The sequence below is a fragment of the Typha angustifolia genome, chromosome 2 (genome assembly GCF_048772165.1).
Source record: "Typha angustifolia cultivar Huaian chromosome 2, ASM4877216v1, whole genome shotgun sequence".
Classification (NCBI taxonomy): Eukaryota; Viridiplantae; Streptophyta; class Magnoliopsida; order Poales; family Typhaceae; genus Typha; species Typha angustifolia.
The window spans coordinates 7,841,388-7,854,036 of NC_133240.1; the positions used below are offsets into that span (position 1 = coordinate 7,841,388).

General features: G+C 35.6%; 1 protein-coding gene across 3 annotated transcripts; it reads right to left on the reverse strand.

Moving 5' to 3' along the window:
• Positions 1-107: 107 nt before the first annotated feature.
• On the reverse strand, positions 108-12,649 carry LOC140774174 (DNA mismatch repair protein MLH3). Of its 3 annotated transcripts, none has more exons than XM_073117073.1 (25): positions 12,490-12,648; positions 11,258-11,394; positions 11,108-11,159; positions 10,979-11,026; positions 10,056-10,210; positions 9,916-9,973; positions 9,106-9,163; positions 8,893-8,985; positions 8,643-8,808; positions 8,550-8,565; positions 8,249-8,472; positions 7,386-7,464; positions 7,255-7,311; positions 5,502-6,929; positions 5,323-5,407; positions 5,125-5,239; positions 4,821-5,021; positions 4,515-4,559; positions 4,376-4,429; positions 4,146-4,252; positions 2,055-2,103; positions 1,026-1,085; positions 848-920; positions 671-756; positions 108-515 (listed from the first exon to the last, which is right to left on the reverse strand). In XM_073117073.1, exons 2-25 carry the CDS (start codon positions 11,381-11,383, stop codon positions 330-332), a joined length of 3,621 nt encoding a protein of 1,206 aa, XP_072973174.1. In that variant the 5' UTR covers positions 11,384-11,394; positions 12,490-12,648; the 3' UTR covers positions 108-329. The 3 variants fall into 3 exon arrangements, 2 of the variants coding, with proteins under 2 accessions (XP_072973174.1, XP_072973162.1); XM_073117061.1 differs by having other exon boundaries at positions 9,106-9,196; XR_012106566.1 differs by lacking the exons at positions 108-515; positions 671-756 and having other exon boundaries at positions 890-920; positions 4,142-4,252; positions 9,106-9,196; positions 12,490-12,649.

The window sequence follows — 12,649 nt, forward strand, 5'->3', positions numbered from 1 at the left end:
AAAAATAATAATTATGTTTTAGTCTTATTCAAAATCAAACACTATATATATTTTTAAACTAGTTCAAAACTAAAAAATGCCACTAGCTAATCTAGATAGCTCGAAGCTTAGCCTTAAACGAAACAAGGTAAAAGAGAATATTTACACATAACATGTAATATCTGTACAATTTCCACTTGGCTAAACAGTGATATCAACATGATTAGTTAATGTGTTAACCAGACGATCATCTCTTTATTCGTTGTTGCAAATCAACGGTTCTTACATACAGGATATACAACACTATGCCGCCGCCCAGTGCAACCAACCAAGGCATCCCATTTGTCTCATTATCCATCGTGTGAACTTTTGGCACGATTTAGATGCATTTGAGCACGTCCAAAGCTGGGTTTGTGGTTGGACAGTCCATGCCATTTTTCACGTAAAGCCTCTTTCTGCATTCCAAGCCTTGCCAACTGCTCGTGCAGCGATCTGATATCCAGAATAGGTACAGCGGTTGGTCGCCCATGAGCACACTAAAAACAAAAACCTTTAGTTGCAAATGGCACAGCAAAGTGCTCAAGAAGAGAACAATCCTAGAAAATCTAACATTTATCTTAAGCTGCATCCTTCACGAGATGGAATCAAACATAAAAACAATGGTTGTGAAATTTATGTTCCAAAAACTAACCTGGAAACACAGTGATGTTTTCTTCAATTCTTCAACAATCAGAGAACATTCTGAAGGTAATAAGGTGTCACCAAACATGATTGCACCTTTTCTCATGGCAAAAGATCTTTAGTTAGCCATACAATGCAAAATCAGAAAGGAATCAATCTTAATATGCATCGAGTACAAAGAACACACCTCTGCAAGCTTTAAAATTAAGAATACGAACCACAGAAGGAGGGAGGGTTGATGATCCATCTGTCTCCACGAGCTGTCATAATGACAAATAACATGCAAAGAAGAAAGGAGCTCATATGGAAGAGATTTGCACAGAGCATATTGAAAAAAGGATAGTCAAATCCATGTTAATTATTACCTGCTCAATGAATTCTATAAGGTCCTTGCTAGTTAAGTTGATACCTAAAATACACGGTACCTGCATTGCAAATTTTCGAAAACAAGTAGAAAAGCCCATGAGAATTGTCTATAATAGTAGCAAAGGCAAACAATTCTGCAGTAATCCTTGCATGTATATTTGATGCAACAAACTGAATGACCAAAATCAAAAGCATGCCCATGTGCAAAAAGAGAGATCAAACTCATCACAGATTTGCACAATCCAAGCACTAAGATGGCACTGCAAGAATCTCCACCACAAAAATGACCATCTTAAGCATTGATTTTAGAACCAGCAAAGAACAGACCTACTCTAAGTAAAATTTCAATCATTGCCCATACTTACCAACCAAGTGGAGTCAGTGGACTATCCCATAAAGATAAACTATATATTCCACCATTTCAATATAGTAGGTGATCCGATTTTTGTTATCCCAAGAACTGTTCTTTAGTAAATTTAAACTAGGGTAAGAATTAAAAATTGAGCTCCATAGTGCATGAAAAGAGTAGCATGTTTCAATTAAAGCCAATATATGAGCATGTTAACTCACCAGCTGTTCGAAAAACTTAAATTGTTAGATGACAAATTTTCTATTTTAATTTATATTTTAACACTCTCCCCAATTTCTGGGCTAAGACAATATGTAGGATACAACTCCAAGCTTTAGCCTTGCCACGAAGATCCAACATAACACTTATTATTAGCATTGCATTACTACGGATCAGATTTTAGCATATTACAAGCCAATAAATAATCATAGAATCAGAAATTAATAGCAGCAAGAATCTTTGTTCCCTCAAAGAAAACTAGAATTCAAAATACCTCTGGTAATATTACGAAATCATGAGTCATGAAAGGAAGAAATCAGAATGATATCTAAAGATATATTAAGGTCGAAATGGAAAAGGTGAGACTAACACATTAAAATGACAGAAAGATTAGACATCCAACAGAACTAGAAAACTATACCTGCAGTACGAACAACATAATGGCAAAAAGGGTACTTACAGCAACAAGAGTGACAACGCATGCATGTCTCTTCAGAAGCCTCATGTTCCTGGAAAAGGAAAAAAGATCTGCTGAAACTTCATCACATACATATTACGACTTGGCAAATCAAGCCAACTTTGAATAAATCAAACACGAAGCTTGGACAGCCCCTCCTTCAATAATGGGAGATGAATCATAGATATATCCATCCTGAGCAATCTTATGGCATTGAGTCCTATCTACCTTTAAACTTGCAAATTAAGTAATTTCTTGCTCTGCATTTCCTGGCCGCTCATTGATCTGAACTCCTCATCTATGCTAAGGTCAATTTCTGACCCTGTTCATTAGAAGATATTGTATAATATGTTTCATTTGGTTCTTTAGCTTATTTTTGACTTAAACAATTTCACATCTCAAATATTTGATCATCTTTCTCCGGTTCAAAGTATTTTCACATTAAGGACCACTGGCCTTTCAAATTCTTTGCAAATTGCAAGACCTCTCATGCCTGATTTTGCTATGGCTAAAAAGCATTTCAAACCATTGACGTAGTGTTGCAAACTCATACTGTTTTATAACACCATCTAAGGCTGGCTTTAAAGCACCAAAGCTAAATATGGAGTCGTAAAATCTGGTTGGTACTTTTCCATGAGCCAATATTTTTTTGAGAAAAGATTACAGTGATAATAGTTTCTTCAAGCATTGCAACCCACAAAGAAAATCAATCCTATAATTTCTCCTACAATAGAAGAATGTGTCTACAAAAACCATCATGATATAATTTTATGCATGATGATAGTATTTTCAATATCCATTCCTGTTAAATAGACAACAGAATGTAATGAAAAAAATGCTCCGGTTTCTATCTCTCACCTACCAAGCACATCCTTTTATTTCACTGCCTAACAGTAACTTTACTTGCATTACACATAATTGAATTTGAGCTTAACTTATTCATCTTAAAGCCTTTAACTTTGTTTTTGTCTGTTATTCCTATGTTTTTATTGCATCTCATCACTTGCAGTAAGATGACATCAACAAATATCGAATACTATAGTCTATAAGCTCTCAATTCAAAAATGTTTAGTACTTTAGTTAGTGATGTATACTCATGTAATGTAAGATCACTGTCAGTAATTTATATAAGTTGAAAGATAAAGGATAAAGCCATCAGGATGAGAATGAAAAAAAGTAGGCTTGACATAGAAAGGACTTGTATATTGTAAATCAATGACGGCCGTGCCAATCGGCATAGGGCGTGACGAGCGGCACGTTGCCCCTACATACCACTGGCATGTATTTATAATATTTTTAATAAAAAATTTAAATATGTCATAGGTCTTCAGCATGTCAATCTTTGATTTTTTTTAATTTAAATATATGTATTGACCTACATTATAGTTTTTATTTTTAGATTATTTTATAAATGACCTATTTTATTAAAGATAAGACAACAGTTAAATATAAATGTTGAATACATTTATTAAAATTAACATTAATGATTGAACACTTAATAATATGATTAAATACTCCATAATATAATTAAACACATAATAGTATTAACACATAATATTAATTGATATAGTTAAAAAACTATAACAAATTTTTTAATTGAATGTAGTATGATGAGGAAGTTCAAAGACTTCATTTGTCAGCACAAGAATAACATAAGAATGTTATAATAAATACTATCGATGATGTTCAAAACTCTTTCACTGATAATATTACTTATTATAGCATCTTACAGTTTTTATACAAATAGAAATTTTACAATTCTCCTATGATATGATATGAATATTGAACATACACAAAAACTAAAGTTGATTTAATGATGATTGATGAAAATAGAAAAAAAATTTTAAAAAATACTCTAACATGTCGTGCCAGATGGCATGCATGGGCCAGTTGGCACAGTTCAACACGAGGGTGTACTACTGACACACCACACACCAAGTGCCATGCCACTATCGACACGACCATCCTTGCTGTAAATAATAGAAAACATCATTTTACTATGCAGCAAAACCTTCGACCACTAGACCCCAAGTAGATACAGAAATACAAGTACAGCTTTGGTGCATAAGCAAAGTTCCATACATATATACCTACTTTGTGAATTGCTCAGAGGATTGACTACAATTATTGCTGATCCAACCCCATTTCTGAATTTGCTCAGCATACTTCTGCAATAGCTGAAAGCTCATCTCTGGAAGAACCTGACATTGATACAGAGGCAAAAAATAAAAGGAACAGATTAATAGTGAAATAGTGAACAAAGATAAAAAACTTTAGAGATCACATCAAAGGAAATAAATGCCGGTAATAAAACGCTGACAAACCAATTTCTCCTCAGAATCCAGATAAGTAATTTCACAGCCTTCACCAGATAAGACCTGTGATTTCCAACAGCAAGACACATGAAAACTGATAAACGAAAAGGATGAAAAATTTCAAAATTATGCCATTTAAATTGGTAACCTTTCTGCGAAGTTCTTCCAAACGAATCCTTTCATCAGCAGCATGCTGTAATTTTGGATACAAAGTCCTCGTCAGTGACCACAGGAAAATACAATAGACATGTATAATTTGTCGGCCGGATAATATTTCACAGCCAAGTTCTCCAGATTTCTGTTCTTTTACTAAGGATTCGTGTTATCAAATATTTTGAATTTAAAAATTTTATCATACCACGAAACTGTTTCCACATTCTAAAATGAAAGAGTAACAGAAAAGGGTGGAATGAAGTAATACTTTCAAGTTAGACAAGTGTCAGAAAATGGAAACCTGATCTAGAATGATAAGTGTTCCACTTGCTATTACAGGAATAAATTTCCTATCCAGCTGGAGAAGAACCCGTGCATCCTTGAGGCAATCCTTATCTATGCGCTCAGGAACTAATGAGCTACCAAAAAGATGTAAAATTCCAGAACGAATATCAAGTATTTCATTATTGCTTTCAAGAAAGCTATGCGACGAGTCTCCAACCTATGAAAAGCAAACATAACACATAAAGATGTTTAGCCCTTGGAACAAACAATTAATTTATTATAAGATTGACAAAAACTTTAATAATGAAGACATGCTCAACTGTAGGTTGCATTGCACCAGCTTGCCACTTAGTCAGTTCAGTTGTAGCATATTCAGACTCACCAGGACAGCGCCACTTTGTTTCATGTGTGCTTACCTTCTCATTGTAGTGTTCTCTAATAAACACAAAGAAGCATATGAAGTTAGTAAAATTTAATGAATGCCATATTCTGCATCAGCCAGACAATAAGTGAAATACCTGGAGTTCATATCCGAAAACTCACTGCGAGAAATCTCAAGACATGGCTGGGATGAATTGATTTGTGAAACATCATTCTGGGAGTCTACAACATCATCATTTAATGAATACAGTGAGAAAGTCTTGAACCCAATAACAAGTTAGAAAAAATAACACTTTTTTATATTCATAAAAATTACCTGCTAAAACTTTGGGAAACTGAAAATCATGTCCTTTTCCTGCTATTCTGGTCAGACAATTATTTAAGAACGAAAATTTATGCCTCCCTTTGTAAAATGGTGGAGCAGAATGGCCTCTCCTTGATCTGATATTGTGGGCTGGGAACAGATGACAATTTCGAAATTCAAGATTGTTTAAGAAACTTCCCATCATCATGTGGTGTTTTTGCACTTGACAAGATGACTTCAAAAGACATTCAGCATTTCTAAAGTTAGGAAAGCCTAAATATGGCAAACACATCTCACCATCTGACTTACCAGATGCAAAGACACTTTCAAATGTAATCTCATCTGAACCAAAATTATAGTGCATACTTATCTCAGGTCTAATGAAGGATGTGATATCTATTGGTGGATCCTTATTGAATTCATCCTGGGTAGATCCAGAAACTCCATCCATGTCTTTTGTTGTCTCATGGTACCAAGAATCAACAATTTTTACTGACTTGACATCCCATTCTGAGATACCTCTTTTACTGTCAGAAATCATCTCATTCAATCTAGCATAAGATGAATGTGGCGAATCAAGACACCAATCTCTCACACAAGGTCCAAATTTGTAGTCACTTTCTCGAAATTCTAGCATATCCTGCTGCGAGTTGTTCTTCATAGATAGACGAGCTTTGCTTCGGACACTTTGAGATCGATCTGATGGACAGCTTGTCTGGCATTTTCTGATCAAACCAAAAGAGCCTCTAGAGGTGTCAACATTTTCCTGATGAAATTTGTCCTTCAAGCTTAACTTTTCAGATTGATCAATATCCATCCGGCACAAATTATCATCAGGAAAAAATTCTCCTCTTGAATCACCAAATTTAATACCAAAAGTACTATCAAATAGGTTGTATGCCTTCACATACTGCTTGTTCTCCATAAAAGAGCATCTCTCTATTCTTGGTTTGCTGAGAATATTTGAGCACTGTAGTGGAAATCGAATTTCTTGAGCATTTGTTTCAAACTTTTGATTACCGGTCATTATACTCTTGCTTAGATCTTCTTTTGAGTTTCTAAAAATAACACTAATAGGAGGTTCTTTCCCTGGCATTAAATTAAGTAGTTCATACTTTTGCCTGACCTTGGGAGAAAGATCTGAAAGGAGATGATCTTTTATCATAAAAGAACCTTCATCTATATACTGATGGCAATCGCTGTCAATATGAGCATCACCATGAGAATAACCAGTACTACTTCCACAAAGTTTAAGCTCTGAGGAAAGACTGGGCAGATCTTTAGATGGCATTTCATGAATCCAATCAGCATTGGTATCTTCTTTTGAAATATCCAGTGCATCAGCAATGAGGCTAGAAGATTGGGAGCTCTGGCATAAGTCAACAGCAGATTTCTTCTTTCTCGTAGCAGTGCTCCTTCGGAAGTCCATACTGGATGTGCCTGGCAATCAGGCAATAAACACTGACGAAGCATGTACAACCTCATCCCAGAATATATGAAGTTTCACATGGTAGACTGAAGGATATTTTAAATAGCAGAAATGGATCTAAAGAATAAAATCTAGTATTTAGTATTTACATGAAGAACAAAATAGATAAAATATGGATTGTATTATCCATGTATGGAAAAGTTAACAGTATAAATAATGGCAAAACTAGATAAAGAATGAACTGTACTATCCATATGTATAAAAAAAAAGATAATGTTATATATAATTAAAAATATTTATGTTCTCTAATATCTACCTTCAGTATAACATAAGTACCTTCTATCGGATCTTTATCTTTTAAAGACAAGTCGATTCTGTCAGCAGTACTATTTCCTGCACTAAAAAAACGCATTTCAATTTCAGATGAACATTAAATATGATGCAATATCATATCAAAGAGAGATGACCTTGCGATGACTGCTGCAATAGTTTATTCCAGAAGTTTGTAATGGCCTGCTCAAAGAAGGACAAAACAGTACGCCAATCCTGCAAGAGAGAGAGAGAGAGAGAGAGAGAACAGCATGAAGATCTAGTGAAAGAGCATAATCATTGGTAGAGAAGCTAAAGCACCTCCACTTCATCTATATTTAAAACGTTCGAGTTACACACATCAATGTCAGGCGTTATGCAAATTGCAAGATCAGACAGAGTATCACGGAGACAAATGAAAATTCCTCATCAGTTAGCTTTGTCTTTGAAATAGCGTAGTGAAGAGGAAGAAAGAAATGTTACAGAGAAGAAAATTATATTCAATTCTGATCTCCTAAAGTGCCAAAAGACTTACTACCCATCAGACTCAAGTTTTTATACCATTTCTGATGCTCCATTAAAATGCTAAATAAGACACAAAAAATACAAGCAAAGACACAGAGACTTTACTGTAACCCAAAAAGACCATAATGACCTTGTGTTAACAACTTGTGCTCCTATTACATACACTACTTGATGATCCAACAAAAGCTAAAACACAGGTTATATTAACAACCTGTGCTCCTATTACATTCCAAAATGAAGTGGACTTCCATGCTGATGTTGTTTCAAATGTAGACTTTATGACAATCAAATTTACATCAACTTACAGACTAGAAGTAGTGACATCAGTGAGGATTGTACTGTAGGAACAATCATCTCTCCGATGCATTGCAGATATGCAATTGTATTACTTTGCAGGATTAATGGAGAAGTAGTTTGATCCACTGTGGTAAATCACTGAATAGCAACACTAACAAAGCAAACAAGAAAGAAAGCCTCTTACGCAGAAGGGCATCACCTTGAATTCTACAGCTGTCTTTGACGGTTCAAAATTTAGGTCATAGATAGACAGCGGGCAGCGTAGGTTAAGCAGATAGGCTGGATACCCAAGAGTCTTGTGCCTCTTCCTGCTGTGGAAATCTGGCTCATCCCTCTGCTGGGCCAAAAAAAACTGAGAACTAGCTGCCAGACTATTAAGCAAATTATGTATCGGGCCCTTGTTGACAAATCTCGAGTTAATATCTGAAAAATGTTAAGGTCATGCACACATACTGATATGTAATAAATCAATTAACTAACCATAGATGGAAAAAGGATACATAGATACTGGAAAGCCTGCAAAATAGAAATTTAATTTGCTCAAATATCTTGGACATGATACAAATTGCTACCTTATGTGTCTTAGTCCATACCTTCGTGGAGAGTGTATCAGTAGATCCAGAGATGTATCCAGAAAGAATCAATATTTGGTCAGAAAAAACTATTTCATGTAGGCAACTGGAAACTTCATTCCCAAAACCATCAGATACTAGAGGCAGAGGAGATGAGGAAGGAATAGTGTAAAGCAACTCTTCCTCACTGCAGACATGAGTGGCATCATGTCAATAACTAGTGTGAATTTGCATGAACCAAGTTAAATGTCAACATTATAACAAGAGCCACCTCTCAATATCAGTGACTTTGAATGAAACATGTGGGTGGACAAGAGCAATTCGAAATACACATTTCTTCACAGAATGGAGCACTCTTTTGGGGCTTCAGAGATAATGATACGACCAATCAAAGAATATTACATCAGTACAAATCATGAACGATACCAAGTTACCAAACCAATTAATAAGAGATGTGTGCATGTATTGAAAAGGTAACAGAAACCTTGACTGCATGCATTTTCGTCGAACTGGTTGGTTATAAAATAGATCTCGAACAATAACTGCATATGTGAAAGCCTCCATATAAGTATTTCCTACAGTTGAGGGATGTATGTGCAAAACACACTCATCACCAATTTATCAAAATACATGCGTAAGATTATTTATCAAAGACATATGAAAGATATCATCAAATAAGTACATAGAATCTCAATTATATAGAGAGGTCGATGTATGCAACAGATTTAAGTAGCTGAAGCATGGAAGTGTAGCAATCTGGAACAAAGTAGAAACAAAGGCACTTCAAAATGTGACTCATCAGCCAGGTCAGATCAACCAAACAGAAGGATACGAGCAGAAGCAGCAAAAAATATTCAAGGACTTGGGAGAGAAGCCAATAGTGTTGTTCAGAATAAAAGACACAAGGTCTGAATATTGGCCAAAATGGTAGGATTAAGACTCTGAACTATAGTTTTCTAAGGTAAAAAAATATTCTGTTAATTGGAATTGGACTACTGATCATTGATCAAAGTCATGCTGTTACTTCAACTCTTCAAGTGAATACATACATGAAATGATGCTACTTTTGGATGCTATACCTTTTCTTCCCTCATAAATAAAACACTGAAAATTTTTGGTAACAACGTGATCACAAAAAGAAAGTGAAGTTTGAGCCCAAATTAGTGTCCTTCAAATGGCAAAGGTGTCGATCAATGATCCTCATGAATCAACTACCTCCAGATAAAAGCTTCTAAAGGCAAGAAATTATTTAATCCAGGTGGCAATCAACGATCCTCATGAATCAACAACCTACCAGTTGTTCCAACAGTTTCCCTCTGATCATCTATTCCAAGAAATAAACACTTCGAACCCTGCATAGTTCATTAAACAACAAATTCAAGATAATAAAAGTTAAAAATACTGTATTCAATTTAGAACCATAGGATACCGTGCCTTTATTATCTTGCAATAGGCATTTGGCCTCCCGCGAGCTTTTGTCCTAATTTCCACTAAAGAAATATCAGAAAGGGAACTCAATGCCTCTCCTCTGAAACCCAAGTTTCCGGTACTACTTTCCTCGCCATGCATAAGATGGTACTTGGATGTTGCTGTTCATATATACAGAAGACAGGTTAACACATTAAATCATCAAAATATAGATAAAGACAATAAGGACATGTTTGCAAGGATGTTCGGCATGCACGCGGACATCTACACAAGCAATGTACTTTCCACTAGGAATAGAATGGAAGAGGAACTGGGAAAGGACATTAAGTTAGACAAGATGTACCTAAAATGTTGGAAAATTTAAACAGGATTTAATGCATGAGCCTCCCACCAACAAAAGGTCCAAGCAAACAAGATGTACACAACCTTATCCTTACAATTGGACAGCTTGCTTGCATCTCGAACCCAAAACCATTTGATTGAAAGGAGGTTGAGCACTGTCATCTCACCAAGCCTCAAAATCTTGGAACAAGTTTAAAATTAGTTTGATAAACATATTTGATTTTATTAGCCACGTGACCAATTAGTTTACAAATTGAAAGCTTGACTAATTATTTTGTATAGATAAATATTTCCTCTATAAATTTTATAAACTCTGATGAAGTAAGGAAACATAAACCTACCATCTCTACTTTCAATAAATTATTTTGATAACTTCACAGATAAAACTGAGAAAGATGATAATTATTACATGGAAGCAGCTATCTTATCCATGGTCAAAATTAATAACTTAAGGAGCCCTGAACATTAGTGTCGACAAATCAGGCAGGTGCGTCCTTAAGATAAAATAAATAGTAGATAAGGATAAAAATAATTGAAGGTTGAATTTTTACAGCATCCCAAAAGAAATAAAATCTTCTCTTTTTTACCGCAATTTTCTCCCAGCATGACTAATCCATCTCGAGTAATACCACCACCTGAATATGTAGAAAAGGAGAATAAGGAAAGGCAGTATACACAAATTTAAATGGCATAAAATGAAAACAGCAGATTCTTACCATCATCTTCTACTTTGACATAACATGCTTTGACTTTGATGGAGACATCAACCTGGAAGGTGGAAAAGAAAATCGAAATATAGACTTCAGAAAAAGGATGCCACAATTCAGATAAAATCACAAAAGGTAGGGAAGGGGATGCGCAAAAACCTTGTTAGCACCTGCATCCACACTATTATATATCAGCTCTTCGACAACCCTTGGCAAGTCAAATAAGAAAACGCTTGAACGTAGTGGACTATGTATGCTTCTCGGCAAGCGCTTTATGCTCTGCATTTACAAAAAGGCTGACAGAAAAAACAAAAACAAGTCAATCAAGCAACAGGGTTCAGCACTACCCAAATGATGGCACATCAAAAATATAAACCAATGATGTACGAACCTAAGATGCAATAGTAACAATTCATGAAATGGAAAAGCTACATTCAAGGATAATGAGCTAAAAAGTGGAATATATATAATCAAGAATACCAGCTAAAGTTGAAAAACAGAAAATTTACCATCATCCAACTTCATTTTTCTAAACATCTTACCAATATGCTGTCGCAATATGCATAAATTTTGAAAAAAAAAAAATGCGTCATCAAGTAAGCAATCCAGTCGATTGCAGAGAAAAGGGAAGCCCTAATATGAACATAAAAAAAGCAAGCAGTAAAGAACCGACTCATATAAAGAAAGACGTGGCCCTGATATGAACATAAAAAACTGAAATCTTTACGTAACGATAAGCAAACATCAAAGACCACCACCCCCAGTGAAACCTATAGGAGAACTAACTTGCTATCTTGGATGGGGGGGGGGGGGATCAAAATAAATAAATTCTCCAATTATACAAGTTCACTTTTCAAACATTCAAACTCCGTTCTGCAATCTGCACCTCTTCAACCAAATTGGCTGTCAAGGTAAGCAATCAGTTGGTTAATAGACAAGGATGAACAAGGATTAAAAAAATGGTGTGGAAAACACCAGAACATAACTCACAATCTTGCAACAAAAATCAAGAAAACCAAAAGTTATACGAGTGCATCTTTTTCAAATGCTCTTGGTTCTCGAATAAGGCGAAACCCTGAAATGAACGTAAAATCATCTACATCCTTTGCAACATTAAAGAATAGCGGTGGCGAACCCTAGAAGAGAATTCGTGATCTCAGCATCATACAAGTTCGTCTTTCTCGTACATTTAACTGCGCTTCTACAACATCACCTTCCTGATTAAGTGAGCAAGCAATCGGGTTGTAAACGAGGGTTAAACACTAACACCAACACAACAAGAAGACAAGAAAACGTCCAGGAGTGAACTCGCGATCTTGGGAGAAGAAGAGATACGTATCAAGAAGAGAGCCGAAGGCGAAAGCGGAGTCGGGAACCAGAGAAGAACTCACCTCCTCGACGCAGCGGTGAATGATGGAGAGTCGGAGCTGCTTAATCTTCTAGGATTTCGTCGCTGGATCACCGAATCGCGAGAAGGGGGAAGGCAGGAGCTGCTCCCGGGAAGAGCTCGCTCTTCTTCGAATGCTCATTTATCCTTCACTTTAGCGCCAG